The sequence below is a fragment of the Anguilla anguilla genome, chromosome 6 (assembly GCF_013347855.1).
Source record: "Anguilla anguilla isolate fAngAng1 chromosome 6, fAngAng1.pri, whole genome shotgun sequence".
NCBI classification, from domain to species: domain Eukaryota; kingdom Metazoa; phylum Chordata; class Actinopteri; order Anguilliformes; family Anguillidae; genus Anguilla; species Anguilla anguilla.
Window position 1 is genome coordinate 4,441,169 of NC_049206.1, and position 19,976 is coordinate 4,461,144.

The window sequence follows — 19,976 nt, forward strand, 5'->3', positions numbered from 1 at the left end:
TCCTCCCCGCCCCCCCCAGAGTCCATCAGTTTGAGGTTTGGTGTTTGCGTGGGGGCCTGTTTGTCTCAAAGGGCCGCAGTGACATCACTTCCCCGTTTGCTAGCGCATTAGCGCCCCGTGGCGCGGCGCGGCACGGCGCTCTCTGCGGGCTGGCGGGATCCGGTTAAGGCCCGCCCCCTTCAGCCATTGGCCAGGTCAGCGTGTCAGACAATCTGAATGGCTGTGAGTCAGACCCTGTGAGTCAGGATCTATCTGTTCAATTTCAATTTCAATTTCAAAGTGCATGACCAACTTTATTGGTATGACAATTACAGGCACTTGTGTTGCCAAAGCAGTGGTTACAACATGCAACTATATACAATGAATTAGACTATGACTGTGAATTAGACTCTCACTCTCTCACACTTTCTCTCTCTCCCTCTTTCACCCTCTCTCTCGCTTTTTCTCTCTCTCTCTCTCTCTGCTACTTTGAAATTAATCTTTCTTTATTTCTTTCTTTCCATCCCCTTCTGTTTTTACTCAGTTTCTGTCTCATTTCCCTCTCTCTCTCTCTCCTCCCCAGACTCTGCTTCTCTGAGCTAAACGGCTAAAATGCTAATTTAATTTCTGCTGCGTTTCTGCTGACTGCTCCTCTGTCTGTGCGGCTCTCTGCTCGTCTTACACTTGGGCTCAGCTACTGAAGCGTAACAGCGGTGTGATGAGAGACTGAGTGGAGGGAGAGAGAGGGGGGGAGAGGGAGAGAGAGGGAGAGGAGAGAGAGAGGGAGGGGGGGAGAGGGTGGGAGAGAGAGAGAGAGGGGGGGGAGAGGGAGAGAGAGGGGGAGGAGAGAGAGAGGGAGAGAGAGGGGGAGAGAGAGGGAGAGAGAGGGGGAGGGAGAGAGGGAGGGAGGGAGAGGGGGAGAGAGAGGGAGAGAGAGGGGGAGAGGGAGGGGGAAGAGAGAGAGGAAGGGGGGAGAGGGGGAGGGAGGGGGAAGAGAGAGGGGAGATGGAGAGAGAAGGAGAGAAGGAGAGGGGGAGAGAGAGTGGAGAGGGAGAGAGAGTGAGAGAGAGAGGGAGAGAGGAGGAGAAGGGGAGAGAGAGAAGGAGAGGGGGAGAGAGAGGGGGGAGGGAGGGAGGGAGAGAGAGAGGGGAAGAGGGGGAGAGGGAGGGGGAGAGGGAGAGGGGGGAGAGCAAGATTTGAGATTTAAAAAACCCTTTTATTGGGACATTGTTCAAACACAGAATTTACTGTACTTCAAAATAAAATAATAGACAAACAACATACAGAGAGAGAGAAAAAAACTAACCACAGGCAGAGAGAGAGAGAGAGAGAGAGATAGTGAGTGAAGGAGAGGGAAAGAGAGGGAGAGGGGGAACTAGAGAGCGAAGGAGAGAGCGAAGGAGAGGAGCAGGGGGAGAAGTAGGGAGAGTTCCTGTGTGAATTTGGATGGCAGATCTGAAGGCAGAAGTTTGTACGCTCAGCAAATACCTTCCACATTACTCACACTGTGTGAGCTCTCTGCACAGCACACTGAGTCAGGACACACACACACACACACACACACACACACACACACACACACACACACTCCCTCACTCACACAGCCATGTATACACACCCACCCACACACACACACACACACACACACACACTCCCTCACTCACACACCCATGCATACACACCCACCCACACACAAACACACACACGCACATGCACATACGCACACACACAGACATAGCACACACACACCCACAGGCACCCACATACACCCACAGGCACACACACGCACGCACACACAGGCACCCACAGGCACGCACACACTCACCCACAGGCACACACACACACACACACACACACACACACACACACCCACACCCACTCACACACATCTCTCTTCAGGAGTGCATCACCCTCTCCATTTCCCAGCCACTGATTCCTCTCCACTCCTTGCTCAAGGAGGCTTAAAGTTGTATTTTAAAAATAATGGCAGATCAGTAAAACGCATTAGTATTAATGGGCGTTTTCAAGCGCTCTTCCCCAAAACGCCTTGTCCCCCTCGCTGGGCGGGTCTGAGTCCAGTGCCAGTGGCTGTCTTTGGGCCAGCGGGAGCTGAACCGGTCCTCCATGGCTGTGCGGCGCCTCGATAGGCCGGGGTCCAGGGTGTCGGGTGGTCCGGTGGCATCTGGTGCCTTTTTTCTATTGTCCCGGAGTTCTGGGCCGCACCCGTCGCCGCTTGAAGGGCGGGGGTGGGGGGCGGTGGCACGGCTGAGTCATCGCCCCATTGTGTTTCGTGAGACGGGGACGGTCGCCTGCTCACGTCGCCCCGTTCCACGCCGGCGTTTTTGGGCCTGTCCCACGCACGGTCACCCGTCACCTCAGTGTGATGTCGCCGGGGTGCCAGCTGGGCTGGAGGGTCGGGGCTGTCTGCTGCTCTTCTGTGCGTGTCAGACGCTTGCGTTTTTAATTCAGGCTGCTGATTGGCTGTAGAGTCCCCACACGCTATGTTTCCGAAGGTCTGAGCTGGATTCTGTGGAAAGGTAAACAACAAAATCCCGGGAAGGCCCTACGGTGTCCTACGGTGTCCTACAGAATGCCCAACCTCGGCATTACCTGCCCATTTATGAGCATTATCAGCACCAGAAATTCATGGCCATTTTGTTTTTTTCAGAGTTCTAAGTCAGTGTTCTAGAACTCTGTCGCTTTCTCTCCCCAGTGGTGATTGTGACATCAGCGTTAGAATGCTCAGCTAAGAACATTCTAATAGCATATTTAATCGCATATCCAATCACAGAGCTCAGGGGAATATAACCCTATTCTGAAGGAAATTAAAGTGCAAGACCGAAACGTCCCGGCCAAACCACGCCATGGGCTCTCATTTACAGAACCTCTCATTAAGACCCGGAACAGGGGCTCGTCCAGGATGGGATACACGATCCCATTTAAATGTGAACGTGTGACCCCTAGTGCACCCCCCCCCCCCCCCCCCCACACACACAGCTGGTGGACCCTGCAGTTGGTAGGACAGGTGCTGGAGGGATGAGCGGGTGGTCGGTCGGGCAGTTGGTCAATCCCAAATTCCGAACAGGGGGAAGCAAAGTGATCCCCGTGCCAATGACGAGACTGACCAAATGTTCCTGACAAATGACGCGGGGAGCTTTAATTAGACGGCCAATCACGGGAACACAAGCGTGTCGCAGAACATTATTCATCAGGTGTAGTGTCAAGTTCACCTTAGTATAAGGTTATTTTCCATGCTTGTCTCCAACACAATAAACACAACTTCATCTATATCAAGGATACTCTAATCTGGCCGTTGGGGCCAGGAGTGCTGCTGGTTTTCGTTCTTCCCCTTCGATCAGGACCGAGTTTAACCTGGGACACCAGGCTGAGTTAGATCTCTGGCCAGTCGGTGGCATTAATCTCTCAATTAAATCAGGTAGAAGAGAGAAGCAGCAGCACTGCTGGCCTGGAGGGCCAGATTGGAGTGTCCATGAGCTGCATCGGGGGTCCTCAGCCTTGGCCTGAAAGGGCCGGTGTGGGTGCAGGCTTTTGTTCCGTCCAGTTGCACACTGATTCTACGAATCAACCACTGGGGTCTTTGCCAAGGACCTTGATCAGTAGAATCGGGTGTTGTTACTGCTCGGTTTGAAACAAGAGCCTGCAGTGCACCCAGACCGGCCCTTTTTGGGTTAAGATCGAGGACCCCCTTGCGCTACGGGTTCACCAGCTGGACGTCGTCCTCTGTCTGGTGCCCTAAAAGTTTCGTCCTCACGTCGCCAGGGTTACTGGGAGACGTCTGCAGCTCAAAATACGGGGGGGGGGGGAGAAAAATCAGAAACAGAAAAAAAAAAAAGAAAAAAAAATCCGAAATAGTTCGTAAAATATGTCGGCCATTGTGTTCCGTCGCCTCGGTTCGACCTCGAGCCGCCGGGCCGTTCCAACAATCCGTCCGTCTGTCCGTCCGTCTGTCTGGGAACGAAGGGGGGAAGGAGCCCCCGGGGAGCCGCGCTCCATTCTCCTCGCATTCCGGTGCGAGAGCCAGCCTGTCCGCGCTGGGAAGCAGGGTGCATTGTGGGTCGCCCGGTCTGCCATTGGCTACGCTCACCCAGTGCTGTTTGTCTTGGGGGTGTCGAAAGATGGCCTTAATCCTGTCCCTCTCCAAGAATAATAAGCTTGCTTTTTTTATTTTATTAACCTCTCTCCTTGCTGTCTCTCTCCCCCTTTCTTTTTATCTTTCTCTTGCAGTTTGTTCCTCTGTGTGTCCCTTTCTCCCCCCTCTCTCTCTTTCTCTCATTCTTTCCCTCCCTGTCCCTTTCTTTTATTTTCTCCTTTCTCTTTTTTCCTCAGTCTTTCACTCTCTTACCATCTACCATCTCTCTCTCTCTCTACCTCACTCACAACACACACACACACACACACACACACACACGCAGTGTGGCTCCCTCACACACTCCTTCATGCTCTTGCAGAAGCACGTATAGAAGCCCCCCCCCCAACCCTAACCCTAACCCCCCCCCCCCCCTCCCCACCCCGTGTGAGCAGTGGTCTTTGTGTGAGCTGTGCAGTAGGTGGGTGGCAGGTGTGTGTGTGTGTGTGTGGGCCTCAGTGTTGACTGTAAGATCGGGCGGGGCTTCTTAAAACACGTAGCGAGGCATTGTGGGTAATTGAGGGGATAAGCGGAGGAAACTCCAGGGGAAGCCAGCTGTGCAGGACCAGGAACCGGCTGCTTGCCTGTGACTCCTGGGGCTCGTCTGCCCGACTGTGTTTGGCGTCTGCGGCTTTGCCCGTTTTCTGGAAGATTCTGTGGGGCTCGAGGTCACGTGAAGGGCCTCCGAACTTTGGTCTGAGTTCTCCCTGCAGGCCGTCTGACACAGCCATCCCATTTAAACCTCAAACAGGCTTTTTATGAAGGCCTGATGAAGTTGCAGTGTGTGTGTGTGCGTATGTGCGCAGGTGTGTGGGTGTGTGCCTGCGAGTGTGTGGGTGTGCATGTGTGTGTGTCGGTGTGTGTGTGTGGGTGTGCATGTGTGTGTGTGTGTGTGTGTGTGTGTGTGTGTCTGTGTGTGTGTGTCTGTCTGTAGGTGTGTGTGTGTTCAGCACTGTAGTTCAGGCCAAAGATTCGCGATGTGACGAAATCATTTTAGAATGTTGCATAGAGACAACGAAACGGTAGGTAGCGACGCTTCAGATATTATAGAAATACCATAGTGTTAACCAGTGTTCTAATTGGACCAAAATACGTGCCGGTGCCTACTCCTCAAAATACATACCAGTGTTTCCTGTGGAATTGATCTCTTGGTGTGGTGGTGGGTGTCTGAAGGGGGGGGGGCGGGCGGGGGTGTAGCAAAGGCGAGTTTAAGACTATGAAAACATAACCTCTTGAGACTTCTTAAAGGTTTTTTTTTTTTTAATATCTAAATCTATCTTTTAGCTCTGACGAGCTCTTGACACAAGGGATAGCAGTTTGCAAGAGCTAAAAAGTAGTTTTAGATGTACTTTAAAACCATAAAAGGTTTTGTTAACCCTTGTTTGTGAATGTTGAAGAAAAATAGGCCTGTATTTTGAGTTATGGTGGCGTGAGAACAATTCAAAAAGAGCACATTGTCCATCTAGAAGTTCTATCTTCAAGAATGAGTCAAAGTTTACTAAACGAGAGGAGAAGAAGAGTTATGGAGGTATTGAGTCTGAGGAAGAAAGGGAGGAACAGACCGGTTGTGAGAGAGAGAGAGAGAGAGAGGTGGAGGGTGGGATGAAGGGGGTTGAAAGGGGGAGAAAACGAGAAGGACAGGTCATGGGAGAACTTGAAACGTCTTGGCCCAGAGTCCGATTTGAAAGAGGGAGGCGTAAAAAAAAGCCATCGGCCTCCTGGAGCCTCTGTCCCTGCGTCGAACGCAAATAAAACAGTGTGAATCTGTCCCAGCCGGGAAGAGGGGCGTAAGGGGGGGGGAGAGGGGCGGGTGTTGGGGGGGGGGGTGGGTTTGGAAACCCGATTCTTCACCCAGCCTCCTGTTTGTTTTGTGTCAGTTCCTTCGGTTCCTCTGCGGGCTGTAAACCAATACACACATGCCCCCACCTCCCCGCCCCCCTCCCCCTCTCCCCCTTCACCCCCCCTCCCACAGGCTGGCTTTTCCCATGTTCACCCAAGAGAGGCTTTTCACAAACAAAACCCCCTCTGCCCTTATCAAAATGTTTCTCTTTCTTTAAAGTGCTGGGGAAAGAAACCAGAGATGGACACACACACTCTCTCTCCCTCCGCGATAGACACTCTCTCTCTCCCTCCCCCCTTACTTTGTTTTCTCTCTCTTCTATCCCCCTTTCTCATTTTTCTTCTGTCTCTTTCTTTCACTCTTATTTTCATCTACCTCTCTCTCTCTTCCCTTACCCTCTCTCTCACACGCGCTCACACACCAACTTTACACGAGTGTTTACTTTACACTAGCCTCTCTGTCACCAACTTTACATGAGTTTACTTTACACTAGCCTCTCTGTCACCAACTTTACACAAGTGTTTATTTTACACTAGCCTCTCTGTCACCAACTTTACATGAGAATTTACTTTACACTAGCCTCTCTGCCACCAACTTTACACATACGTTTACTTTATGCTAGCATCTCTGTTGTCAACTTTAACATCAGTGTTTTTGCCACCACTGCATCACAAGTCTGACTTTTAGCTCCTTTTTTGCTGACGAGCCCATAAAATAAAATAATAATAATAATTATACTAATAAAAGAAAAATTCCTTGTGGCCCTGCGTTCACAAAGCCTCTTGGAAGCGGAGAGCTGATCTGGGATCAGCTTTGCCTGTCGGTCCCGTAATGCACCAGGCCAGGATACGGGTACGGAAGTCTGATCTGAGATCAGTGCTCTCGTACTCTGAGATGCACTCTGAACACAGGCCCTGGTTCCCAGGGCTTTTATGAGCTTCTCTCTCTCTCCGCGGCGACCCTTGTTTTCATTGGCCCGACCGTCAGGTTTCTTTGCCAGGTGCATGCTGGGACGCGGTGGGACCACACCAGAAGCACTGTGGTGTCGTTAAAGCTTGTATTTGGAGCACAATGACGCACCTCAAATTATTATTTATTAATCAAAGTATATCGCAGGGCGCACACACCATTCACTCACCACTCCAATTAGTCTCCAGTTAGCCTACCTGCATGTCTTTGGACTGGAGTACCTGGAGGAAACCCATGTGGACACGGAGAGGACATGCAAACTCCACACAAAAAGACCCAGACAGGGCTATTATTATAATAATAATAATAATAATAATAATTATTATTATTATTATTATTATTAATAAATGGCATTTAAGGGCATTTAGCTCCTGAAAGTGACTATTAAATTGGCTTAATGTCTTCTAATATCCACACCACCAAAAATCCCCCCTGATGTGCAAAAATACAGATATTTTCATTTGGCCTTGGAGTCCAAGACGCTCTCTCTCTTTCTCTATCTCTCTTTTTGCCTTTTCACCCACTCTCACTCTCTCTCTGGCTCTCTCTGGCAGACAGCTTGGAGCTTAGCCTGGAACCAAGTCATGAACTCTGGGTTCGTAACGGAGATGAAGAGAATTCCGTGCTCTGAAATCCATATTTTTACCCGCTGTATGTTATGCTTTCTCCTCGTCATACCCCTCCTCTGGGCATTTTTTTATTTTATTTATTTATTTATTTATTTTTGATTGAGCGCCATTTTGTTTTTCTCTGGTGTCAGATGCCGTCTGATACCTTGTTTCACTTCACCACCGGTGGTGTGGGAGGAAGGGACAGAGCTGCCCGGGAACCAGTCGGGGGGTGGGGGGGAAAGGTTGACACGTCTAGCCTGAACGGGAAAGGCGGGGGGTGGGGGGGGGGCACACATCGGAAAGATCGGCATGCCGAAGAGCCGAAATATGTGTTGGCGGAAGGGGGCGGTTCCGCTGAAAATGATTAGTTTTCTTTAATAAATATATATTTTTGTGTTACTTTGATAAAGAATCCTTATCCAGGATTCCGCAGAGTACGCTCACTCGTTTTTTTTTTTGTTGTTTTTTTTTCTGCAGATGGAAATGGTTTCCATGACGTTTTTCAGGTTGAGTACCTGTGGGACCAACAATATTTCCCCCTCCTGGGACTTGAACCTGCAACATTATGTGGGTTCTGAGTACAGTTTCCTTAACCACTTGGCCATATGTGGGCCGTATCTGCAGCAGTTGTCATAACTACGGGAAATATTACCCTGACGAAGTCCACAGCTTGGATTTGAGGTGCAGCGTCTGAATGGAATTGAGAGTGGAACCGTGTCACATGACCTGTGTGGCTGAGGTCACATGACTCAATTCCGTGTCGATTCTTTGATCTGTTCTGTGGGTAATCAGAGCGCTAACTGAGGTGGGAAAATGGCGAGCACTGTCGGGCTGAATGGCCTGTTCTCGATGTGATGTTATGTCAGGTTATGTTATGAACGTGTTCACCGGGTGTAACAAGAATTTCCGCAGTTACTTCTTCTTTTTTTTTTTTTGGTGCTTCAGAATCGAACCACGAGCAGGTTGGGCGTGGGATATTTTTTTTTTTTTTTTTTTTGTGAAACCATTTTTCCGTCCCCCCCGCGGCCCTTTGGGGGCTATTTTTAAACCCCGCTGAGGACACGCCCTCGTCGCTCGTTTCCCCGAGGGGAAATGTGCCGCCCTGTTTCTGAAATCTTCAGAAATCCTTGATTCCACATTTTTTTTCGGGCGGGGCGTTTGGCTGTGTGTGTAATGGCGGCTGAAAGAACGTGCTGTATTAGCCCTGACAAACAGGGGTGCACGCTGTCCTAAACTGGCACCCCAAGCCCCTCCGTGTGTTCACAGAGTCACAGGTGGTTTGGGACAGCCCTGCGGGACAGAGGGGGGCGGGGTGGGGGTTGGGGGGCGGGGGGCGCTGGGGCTGCTCGGGGCAGATATGGAGCATTGGACGGCTGCTGCAGAGGACCGATAGTGGGGGGGGTCCCTAGGGGGGGGCCGTGCCCCCCTTATCTGAGCGTATGTGGTGTCCACGCCAGGCCGCAGTCGCAGGGGATTATGGGTACGCGCTCACAGCAGAGTTGGGCTTATCTCAGACACTGGGGTGGGCAGCCGAGCTGTGCGTGAGTGTGTGAGAGAGAGGGACACGTGACCTGTTTTGATCACGGTGTTGAGATGTGTGACCTGTACTGAGCGCAGTGTGTAGTGTAGTGTACTGAACACGGTGTATACTGTACTGAACACTGTGTTGAGATATGTGACCTGTACTGAGTGTAGTGTACTGAACACAGTGTTGAGATGTGTGACCTGTACTGAGTGTAGTGTACTGAACACAGTGTATACTGTACTGAACACAGTGTTGAGATGTGTGACCTGTACTGAGTGTAGTGTACTGAACACAGTGTATACTGTACTGAACACAGTGTTGAGATGTGTGACCTGTACTGAGTGTAGTGTACTGAACACAGTGTATACTGTACTGGACACTGTGTTGAGACGTGTGACCTGTACTGGACACAGTGTACCCAGTACTGAGCACAGTGTGCTGGTGTACAGTGCAGAGATGTGTTAGCAGTGGCTAGCATGGACATGTGGTAGCAGTTTAGACACATAATGTCAGTCAGAGCTGCCCGCTGGTGATTCCAGTCGGGTGCTCCTTTGCATTTTCTCTGCTTTTCCTCTGCTTAAGTATTTATCGAAAAAAATAATTAGTGGGTGGCACGGTGGATTTCCTCCAGGTACTCCGGTTTCCTCCTACAGTCCAAAGAGATGCAGGTCGGCTAATTGGAGACTCCAAGTTGCCCATAGGCCCATAGAGTGTGTGAGTGAACGGTGTGTGTGTGTGTGTGTGTGTGCGCGTGTGTGTGTGTCCTGCGATAGATTGGCGACCTGTCCTGGGTGTATTTCTGCCTCTCGCCCAATGCAGGCTGGGGTATAGATAATGGGGGGAAAAAAAGATAAATTATTAATTATTGAACCAGATTAACCAGGCCAGCTGTCAACTCAGTCCTGTTTCGCACTGACCTGGGGGATCAAAGAGCAAAGAGTGGGCATGGCAAGGAATGGCCATGGCAAGCCAATCAGATAGGATTGCAAGGAACTGACTCGCTAGCCAATCGGTTTACAGGAAGATGATTAGCTGGCCAGATGTAGAGAGCATTTTTTTTATGGGAATTTGTCCAGGTGCACCAGCGGAGTTTTAGCGAGCGTCTGTTTTTCAGTCTGTTTCTCTCAGTCTGTTTTTTCCCACCGCTTGTGTACTTTGGCAGTCCCAACGCCTGTTTGTCGTTTCAAAGTGGCCAGTCTTACAACGAAAACCGGAATGGCCTTCCTTAACCCCCCCCCCGCTCACGGCACTGAGGAACAAGAGAAACCTTTTTTCCAAAAAAACGACGGTCACAAGTTCTCTGGGAAAGAAAAGGCTTTGGCGCCGTGGTTTGAGAGGGGAGAGAGAGGGGGGGACCCATTGTTCCGCCCGGCGACAACATTGTATTTTTTAAAAAACCTGCCTGACCTGTGGCTGTTCCCCTGCGCTGACCCTGGCCTTTCCCTTTGTTACAGTGTCGAGGAGCGCTCGGAGGCAAGGCTGTTTGTGTCTGTGCGGGGAGAGGGGGGATGCGGGGGGGGGGGCACTCTGACTATTTAAAAAAAAATAAAAAATGGAGATCACCATCTGCCATATACAATTCAGTTTAGTCACAGCAAAAGACAGGTACATACGCACCTGGTGCCTTTTGAATGGCCTGAATCCTGTTCCCTGCGTGTATTCCTATTTCATATCTCAGATTCTGTCGTATGGCTTATTAATGCTTGCCCCTCCCTGGACCGACCAGTTTTTCGTGTGATAGTCGGATTCACACTTGGGCTCATATTCCCCCCCCCCCCATTTCGTCTTCTGAGATTCCGTGCGAACAGGAAGTGCCGAAAGCGAGGCGTCGTGTTTTCTGACCTCGTCCGTGCGGCCATTTTGTTTTGTTTTTTTCTTCTTGCTGCCGTACCTGCTCTGAACTTTTCACCCGGGTTTTTTTTTTTACTGTGTTTTACGAATCTTTGCACACTTTGCCATCTTTGTTCTAGGGTTGCCTGATGGCCGGATTTATTAACGTCTGGTCTGAATAATTTGGCTGCAAGTTTGTGATGAACTTCTGTCTCTCTCTGTCCCCTCTCCCTCTCCCCCCTCTTTCTCCATCCCCTCTCCCCCCCCCCTCCCCCCCCCCCAGCCGCCCTGCCCTCGCTCATCCTGACCGCCCTCTTCAAGCCCTATCAGAGGGGCATTTACTGCAACGATGAGAGCATCCGCTACCCCTACAAGCGCGACACCATCACCCACGCCACCATGGCCGCCGTCACCATCTCCTTCTCCGTCGTCATAGTGAGTCTCCTCCTATCTCTCTCTCTCTCTCTCTTTCTCTCTCTCTCCGTCATCATAGTGAGTCTCCTGCTGTCTCTCTCTCTCTCTCTCTCTCTCTCTCTCCGTCATCATAGTGAGTCTCCTGCGGTCTCTCTCTCTCTCTCTCTCTCTGTCATCATAGTGAGTCTCCTGCTGTCTCTCTCTCTCTTTCTCTCTCTCTGTCATCATAGTGAGTCTCCTGCTGTCTCTCTCTCTCTCTGTGATCATAGCGAGTTTCCTCCCATCTCTCTCTCTCTCTCTCTCTCTCTCTCTCTGTCTCATCATCATCATAGTGAGTCTCCTCCCATCTATCTCTCTATTTCTCTCTCTCTTTCTCTCTATCTCTTGTGTCTATCGCTCTCTCTCACTCACTCATGCACACGCACACACACAGTCACTGTTTCCCTCTCTGGAAGATTTCTTCTTTCATTACAAACACACACTCTTTCTCTCTCTCTCTCACACACACACACTCTCTTTCCCTCTCTTTCTCTCTTTCTCTCACACACACACACACTCTCTTTCCCTCTCTTTCTCTCTCTCTCTCTCTCTCTCTCACACACACACACACTCTCTTTCCCTCTCTTTCTCTCTCTCTCTCTCTCTCTCACACACACACACTCTCTTTCTCTCTCTCACACACACACACACTCTCTTTCCCTCTCTTTCTCTCTCTCTCACACACACACACTCTCTCTCTCTCTCTCACACACACACTCTCTTTCTCTCTCTCTCTCTCTCTCTCTCACACACACACACACTCTCTTTCCCTCTCTTTCTCTCTCTCTCTCTCTCTCTCACACACACACACTCTCTTTCTCTCTCTCACACACACACACACTCTCTTTCCCTCTCTTTCTCTCTCTCTCACACACACACACTCTCTCTCTCTCTCTCTCTCACACACACACTCTCTTTCTCTCTCTCTCACACACTCACACATACACATCTGTTTTGGGGCTGTATGCATTCAGTTATTAAATTATAACAATAGAGAGCAGACAACTGGAAAAATGGCCTCTTATTCCCAAAAAGAGTGTTTGTTTGGGTAAAAAGATTCTCAAGCGGTTATTTTGAGGACTCAATCAAATTTAGAAACGTAAATCATCGTGCTAAGAATATACAGAGGCCAAAGTTAAAAAGAGCTTCTTGAAAAGTTAAAAAAGAAAATCAGCAGTAACTCTGACTGAATTGGCCCAATCCCTGGGTTAGTAATGCTGGCGATGAACTCCGTATCCTGTGCAGAAAGACAATTACCACGGAAACGGAGCCCGGACAGTCACGCAGTCTGCCTTTTATTGTGTGTGCAAGTCCAATCAAAAAATGTGAGATTTCACTGACCCTTAGAAGTGAGGGGTTTTCTTTTGGAATGTTTTTGTAAACAAATTCAGTGTTCTAGAACGTTGTTGCTTTCAGTCACCAGCAGTGCTTGTGGCGTCAGCATTAGAACGTTGAGATGAGAGCACTCTGTAATCACGTATATTATGTGCTCTTACATTTAATTAAGCTCTGTGTGGGACAGCTGAATGACACGGACCACCGAAATATCTGAATGCGGCCCCATTTAAATCATTCTCACAAGCAGATCTGCAGCCGCAGTCTTGCAATGAGCCGGTTAATTTTGGCATACGTCCACATGCCCGAAATACAGAGAGACGCATTTTAGCAAGTTTAGGCAGACAAACATCGCAGGAGTGGAATTTCCCCTCTTCATAATGACGCCATCTTCCTGCAGTAATCGCTGGAAAAGAAGTTTCCCCTCTCGGAGGGAACTGGCTCTCCTTTCTGTGCGCTGCTACCGTTAATGCCATCTCTCTTTTACGCATCTTATCGAAGCGTCACTAACTTTGTGCGTAAGCCTTTTCTGTAAACTTGTTTTGTTTGTACTTCCTGTCCTTTTTCCTTTTTCCCCCCCTCAGTATTTATGGACTTCCTGTGTGTATTATTATTTTTGTTACTTTATGCACTTCCTCTGTGTGAGTTCTGTGGTCTCCGGTTGGAATTTTGTGTGTGTGTGTGGGAGTGAGTAAGTGTGTGTCTGTGTGTCTGTGTGTCTGTGTGAGTGTGTGTGTGTGTGTGCGTGCGTGTGTGTGTGTGTGCGAGTGTGTGCATGTGTGCGTGTGTGTGTGTGTGTGTGTGTGTGTGTGTGTGTGTGTGTATGTGTGTGCGCGGGGGTGTGTGTGTGTGTGTGTGGGTGTGTGTGTGTGTGTGTGTCTGTCCCTAATGGTCCTCCTGTGTGATGTGGTCAGATAACCTCCGGTGAGGCCTACCTGGTCTACAGCAAAAAGCTGCACTCCAACTCCAACTTCAACCAGTACGTGGCGGCGCTCTACAAGGTGGTGGGGACCTTCCTGTTCGGCGCGGTGGTCAGCCAATCGCTGACGGACCTGGCCAAGTTCACCATCGGCCGCCCGCGCCCCAACTTCATAGCCGTCTGCGCCCCCAAAGTCTGCAACGGCTACATGCTAAACATCAGCTGCACCGGCAACTCGCACAACGTGACCGAGTCCAGGTACGCGAGCCCCCCGGGGGCGGGGACGCTGCTGGTGGTGGATTTGGATTCGAAATTTGGCTCCCCCTGCTGGTCGGAGGAGTTTTCAGCGAACTGTCCCATGTTGATGGGCGGGGGGGCAGGGTGTGTATTGCAGGAAAAACATTTTTTTCCGGTGCAGTTCATTAATGGGAAAATACATTTTTCTACGACTAAATCAGATGTCAGTTTATTTCCTGGATAGGCTGGAATTTACCCAGGATTCATCCCAACTTTGATTGACAGCTTTGCTTCCTCTTCGACTGACAGTCTGGGTGCTTGCTTCCTTCTTGTTTTTTTCCCCCCCTCCTCCTTTTTATTTATTTTTTGTTATATTTCAGTCGCCATGCGTAGTCCCACACATACACGCGTGCACGCTGGCTCGCCCATTTCACAAGCTAGCGATGGACTAACACACGCATCGTGATCCTACACAGCACAACCACACCCTCCACCCACCCCCCCACACACACACACACACACACACACACACCCGCGCACACACTCACACACACACACACACACACACACACTCACACACACACACACACACACACACACACACACACACACACCCGCGCACACACTCACACACACACACACACACACACACACATACACACACACACACACACACACACACATTATTTTTACATCACATGAGCCAGTCGCTTACGCTGCCCTTGGCGTTCCTCAGATGTGTGTGATTTGTAGCCTCCCAGTAAACCCCAAATCCGTCTGTTCCCCCCAGCTGTTCATTAGCGCCTGCTTCGCTCGCCCCGTACCGGAATCAAGAGGCGCATGTGGATTTGGGGGAGGGAGGGAGGGAGGGCGGGGGCAGGGGGGTGGGTCCTCGGGCCGTTCCAGGCTCTCTGGATGCATCCCCGCCCTGGGAGGGTAGCAGCCAGCAGGTGGGGCGCCCGAAATAAAACCCAGCTGAGCGGGGGGTGCAGCACACAGCGTGAGATTTTCCTTTCTTTTTTCTTTTTGACTCAGCAAAAAAATAAAATCATTTCTCGCAGGGTAAGGCATGCAGCCCCCCCCCCCCCCCCCCCCCCCCCCCTCTGCTGCTCACACCCACGGGACGCACTCTGAGTGTTACACACCCTTACCCCCCACCCCCCACCCCTCACCCCGACGACACGCCCCTCCCTCTGCCCCCGCCCACGTCGAGCAGCTGGCAGCACTTCCTGTGGAGGTGAACACATGCTTGTCTTTTTTAACCTTTTTTTCTCTTTGTGTGCACATACACACCCACACACACACACACACACGCACACGCACACACACACGAACACACACACACGCGTGATTGGCCAATGAAAATGAGGAGAAGAGAAAGAGAAATCTGAGTTGAAGATGAATATCAAGTACAAATCAAATTCATTTATTTTTATTTAAATTTGTTGTGTGGACCAGGTTTAGAAAAAAAGCTGATTTTTGGGGTTTCATACTTGCCTCCTTTTCCATCATTTCCCTGTTTCTGTAAAGCATTTTAAATCACTCCGTAAAAATAAAGTTGGATTGAACTTCTGCTGAACGTCAGTCCGGGCAGCCTGAGTCTCTGCCCCTTGTTCTGCCTCAGATGCCACACACCTGTATAAACTGGGACTTGGCTCACCTAGCACTGAACTCCCGAGCCTTTATCCTGGGCCCTACCGACGCCACATCAAACAGGAAAAATCCTCAAAGCCGTTTTTTTATACTTAACGCGCCACGCCCTTAATCCCACGCTCGCATCTTCTGTGGCTCTGAGCACCACGTGCAGGTGTATGTGCATCTGCTGTGGCTCTGAGCACCATGTGCAGGTCTATGTGCATCTTCTGTGGCACTGAACACCACGTGCAGGTGTATGTGCATCTTCTGTGGCACTGAACACCACGTGCAGGTGTATGTGCTCAACGCGGCGAGTTGCGACGGCTTGGCGTCGTCTCTGTCCCTCGCCCGGACGTTTGTGTGGGCATGTAGTTATTTTAACAGGGTTCTCTGTCTCTCGATTCAGTGAGCTTTATTGGTGTGAAATGCATATAGAACGTATTTCCAAAGCAAGCAGGAAAGATGCAAGAAAAAAAGGTGTGTAACAGTGGAAGTAAAACATGAACAGTAGTTAATACTTCTGTAATTATATTATTGGAGTTCAGATATAATTAAATTAAATAGTGAAAGTGTAAACTCTCTCTCCCTCTCTTTCTCTCCCTCCCTCCCTTTCTCCCGCCCTCCCTCTCTGTCTATCCCTCCCCCCCCCCATCTCTTTCTCCCTCTCTCTCTCTTTGTGTGTCTTTCTCTCCCCCCTTCCCCCCCAGGTTGTCTTTCTACTCTGGCCACTCCTCCTTTGGGATGTACTGCATGCTGTTCCTGGCGGTGAGTGCCCGTGATGACCGACCCTGTGAAAAACCTCGCTTGTTGTTGCCGTGGCTACTGCATCGTCATGACAAAGTTCCCCTCGCACGGATGCAGCAGGCAGCGGTGCAAATTGGTGACCAGTGTAGAGGGGGGTTAGGACAGCAAGCCAAGGGAGAGGCATAACTCAGATACCCCAAAAAAAACCCAGATCACCCCGATTCTGTGGTCTGTAGCAGAGTTTCCCCCAACCCTGGTCCAGTAGAGCCAGAGGGACTGAAGGTTTTCATTGTGACTCAGCACTTAATTCTATCAGTTAACCATTTGAAGAGCAGGTCTTTTGGAATGTTTTTCAAAGTTCTAAGTCAGTGTTCTGGAACTCCATTGCTTTCAGTCACCAGCAGTGATTGTTACATCAGCATTAGAATGTTCAGTTGGTTGCTGGTTGTTGATTGGTTGAACGTGAGCACCAGCAGACCCTGCAGGACCAGGATTGGAGGAATCCTGATCCTGCTGTCGCAGCTTCTGCTGGGTTTTCTGCGTGTCGCCGCAGTCCTGTGTGCCGCTGAAATGTGGAATTATGCATTTCAATCTGAGACTGAAGGGGGATGATCTCAAAGTGGATCAGTACAGAAGGGCTGTTTGTACAGAGACTGAAGTCCCCCAGGACTCACACTGTACTGGACCCCCCCCCCCCCCCCCCAGGGAAAACACGCTGGGGCGGGGGCCTGAAGTTCAGCTCCATTTGGCTCCATAAGGGGGCCTCTGACCTGTTCACATGGTCTATATCTGTGCACAGAAGTGCCATTGAGAGAGGTGGCGGGGGGGGGGGGTGAGTTGGCATTTTCATGCACATGTATGTGCATATGCATTTGTGTGTACGGGCACGTGTGAGTGTGTGTGTGTGTGTGTGTGTGTGTGTTTTTGCGTGTGTGTGTGAGTTTGCAGGCGTGCACATAAGCATGACTGTGTGCATGCACAATTAGCATCTAATTTAGCATCTTCCGCATGTTCCAGTCAATCCATCGGCTGCCAGTGGTGTTTGCGTACCTGTGGTCTGTCCGGGCAGCATGGCCCGTATGCCTGTGTGTGGTGTTGGGTTATTTACAGGGTAAAAATGACTCTCCCGACCGAACGCGGGGATTTGAGTTACACAGAGTGAGTTCTGTTTTCTTGGGCTGTGACGGCCCCTTCAGAAAGACTCATTCTTGTCGCCGAGTTCTTGTTGTATTCGAGCGTGCTCCTCTGGCACACTGACTGCGCAGCTCAGCTGCGTGCGGTAGCTAGCAGACAGACCTGCAGAAGACGCAGGTTTACAGTCTTTACAGAAGGTGTAATAATGAAGGGCGGGTCACCATAGCATATTTACCTGCGTTATTGAACTTCTTTTTTTTTTTTGTTTGGGCTTGTGTGTATTTGCGTGTGTGTGCGTGTGTGTGTGTACGTGTGTGTGTATTTGTGTGTGCGTGCCTGCTGGTGTGTGTGTGTGTGCGTGTGTGTGTGCATGCGTGTGTGTGTGTACGTGTGTGTGTATTTGTGTGTGCGTGCCTGCTGGTGTGTGTGTGCATGCGTGTGTGTGTGTACGTGTGTGTGTATTTGTGTGTGCGTGCCTGCTGGTGTGTGTGTGTGCGTGTGTGTGTGCATGCGTGTGTGTGTAAGAAAGACCCGTAAGGCTGCAATAACTATTAAAGGTACCACTAAAGTGTACAGGTATGATGACAGACATCCCCCCCGCCCCGCCCCGCCCCGCTCTCTCTCTCTCTCTCTCTCTCTCTCTCTCCGCAGCTCTACGTCCACGCCAGGATGGCGGGGAAATGGGCGCGGCTCCTGAGACCCACAATCCAGTTCTTCCTGGTGGCGTTCGCCGTGTACGTGGGGTACACCCGCGTCTCCGACTACAAGCACCACTGGAGCGACGTCCTGGTGGGCCTCCTGCAGGGGGCGCTCATCGCCGTCCTCAATGTGAGTGACTTTTATTAACCCCTAAACTCCATCCTCACTGTGAGTGAGCTTTATTAACCCCTTAATTCTTATTAGCCATTTATTACCCATTTATTAACTCTTATCTGTTTTATTTGTTGTTTATAAACCCTTTTTAGCCATTATCAACTCTGTTGACTGTTTATTAACCCATTATTAAGCCTTTATTGAAGCTTGTTAGCTTTATTAGTTGTTTATAAGCACTTTTTTAACCATTTATTTTTATTAACCCATAAGCCAGCCCGTAAGGTTTGGTAGAAATGCATTGCACCCCATAGTTGATGCTGTGTTATTAGATGATCTGGAGAGGCAGAGCTTGCAGCTGTCATCCTCCTCACCTGTGCCCAACCCCCCCCCCAGGTGCGCTACGTGTCAGACTTCTTCAAGGAGCGGCCCCCCCACTGCCCCTGCCCCTGCCCGTCCACAGCTGAGACGGTGGCCCTGGATGGCCAAACCTTGGAGCGCAAGCCCAGTGTGCAGATTGCGGACAGCGAGCGCCACAACCATTTCAGCTACCCCCCAGGGCCCGTGTGAGGCCCCCCTGCCGCAGAGGGACTGTACCTCTGAAAACCCGCCCAAGACCACGCCCCGCCCCGCCCCTTCGCCTTTGCCCCGCCCCTTCCTCCCCACCCGCAGCGAACCACTCGGGGAACAAACCACTGGACTGACGGAGAGACTCCGCCCCCTTTTACAACTCTCTAAAAGACACGCGACTGCCATGTCTGACGCAGACGCCTTCCCAAAAAAACAGGACTTTACCTGTGTGTGTGTGTGTGTGTGTGTGTGTATGCATGTGTGCGTGTGCGTGTGTGTGTGTATGCATGTGTGCGTGTGTGTGTGTATGCGTATGTGTGTGTGTTTGTGTGTGTGTGTGTGTATGCGTATGTGTGTGTGTGTGTGTATGCGTGTGTGCGTGTGTGCGTGTGTGTGTGTATGCGTATGTGTGTGTGTGTGTATGCGTGTGTGCGTGTGTGTGTGTGTGTGTGTGGGGCCACTGCATTATCTCTATAATCAAAGCATCCATATTGTTGTTGGTTTCAGCATTTATATTCTTATTTTTATTAAGCCTTTTGAAATGATTGTTGTGTTATTTTTTGTTTTTTTGGCTCTGTGGGAGGGGCCCGGGAAAGCACTAAAGAGAGGCTGATTAGTAGTGGGTTAATAGTGTGGTAGTAGTGCGTTAGTAGTGTGGTAGTGTTAGTAGTGTATGAACAGGGGGAAAGATCGCACACATGCACACACAGACACGCACGCACAGACAGACAGACACACATGCACGCGTGCACACACACACACACACACACACACACGGACAGACAGGCACACATGCACGTACACACACACACACACACACGGACAGACAGGCACACATGCACGTTCACACAGACCCACACACGCACGGACAGACAGACACACATGCGCACACACACCGACAGTCATGCATGTACACACACACACACACACACCACACACACACGGACAGTCACGCACGTATACACAGACACAGACAGCGTCTGCTGGGCCCTCCCACTGTTTTGACTGGTGTCTCCTGATTGGACGAAGAGGCTGAGCTCTTTGGCCTTGCTTCCGGGCCCCATGGGCAGGTGGGCTGAGGTAACTGAACGTGTTTCTTTGTTGTTTCGGGTGCTTCTGTCACCCGGGGCTCAGAGTGCTCCCTTTTTGAGGGGCACAGGTAGTTCCATCTTAACCTGCCCTTTACCCTTTGACCTTTACCCTTTACTGCACCTTAACTTTGGCATTTTTTTTATTTT

General features: G+C 50.5%; 1 protein-coding gene across 1 annotated transcript in view; it reads left to right on the forward strand.

Moving 5' to 3' along the window:
• plpp2a (phospholipid phosphatase 2a) overlaps positions 1-19,035 on the forward strand; it is a 29,118-nt gene extending 10,083 nt beyond the window's left edge. The window contains exons 3-7 of the mRNA XM_035423048.1: positions 11,185-11,336; positions 13,604-13,866; positions 16,188-16,245; positions 18,010-18,186; positions 18,565-19,035. Coding sequence (XP_035278939.1) covers positions 11,185-11,336; positions 13,604-13,866; positions 16,188-16,245; positions 18,010-18,186; positions 18,565-18,738 — 824 coding nt within the window. The 3' untranslated portion in view covers positions 18,739-19,035. The remainder of the gene's footprint in view (positions 1-11,184; positions 11,337-13,603; positions 13,867-16,187; positions 16,246-18,009; positions 18,187-18,564) is intronic.
• Positions 19,036-19,976: the final 941 nt, after the last annotated feature.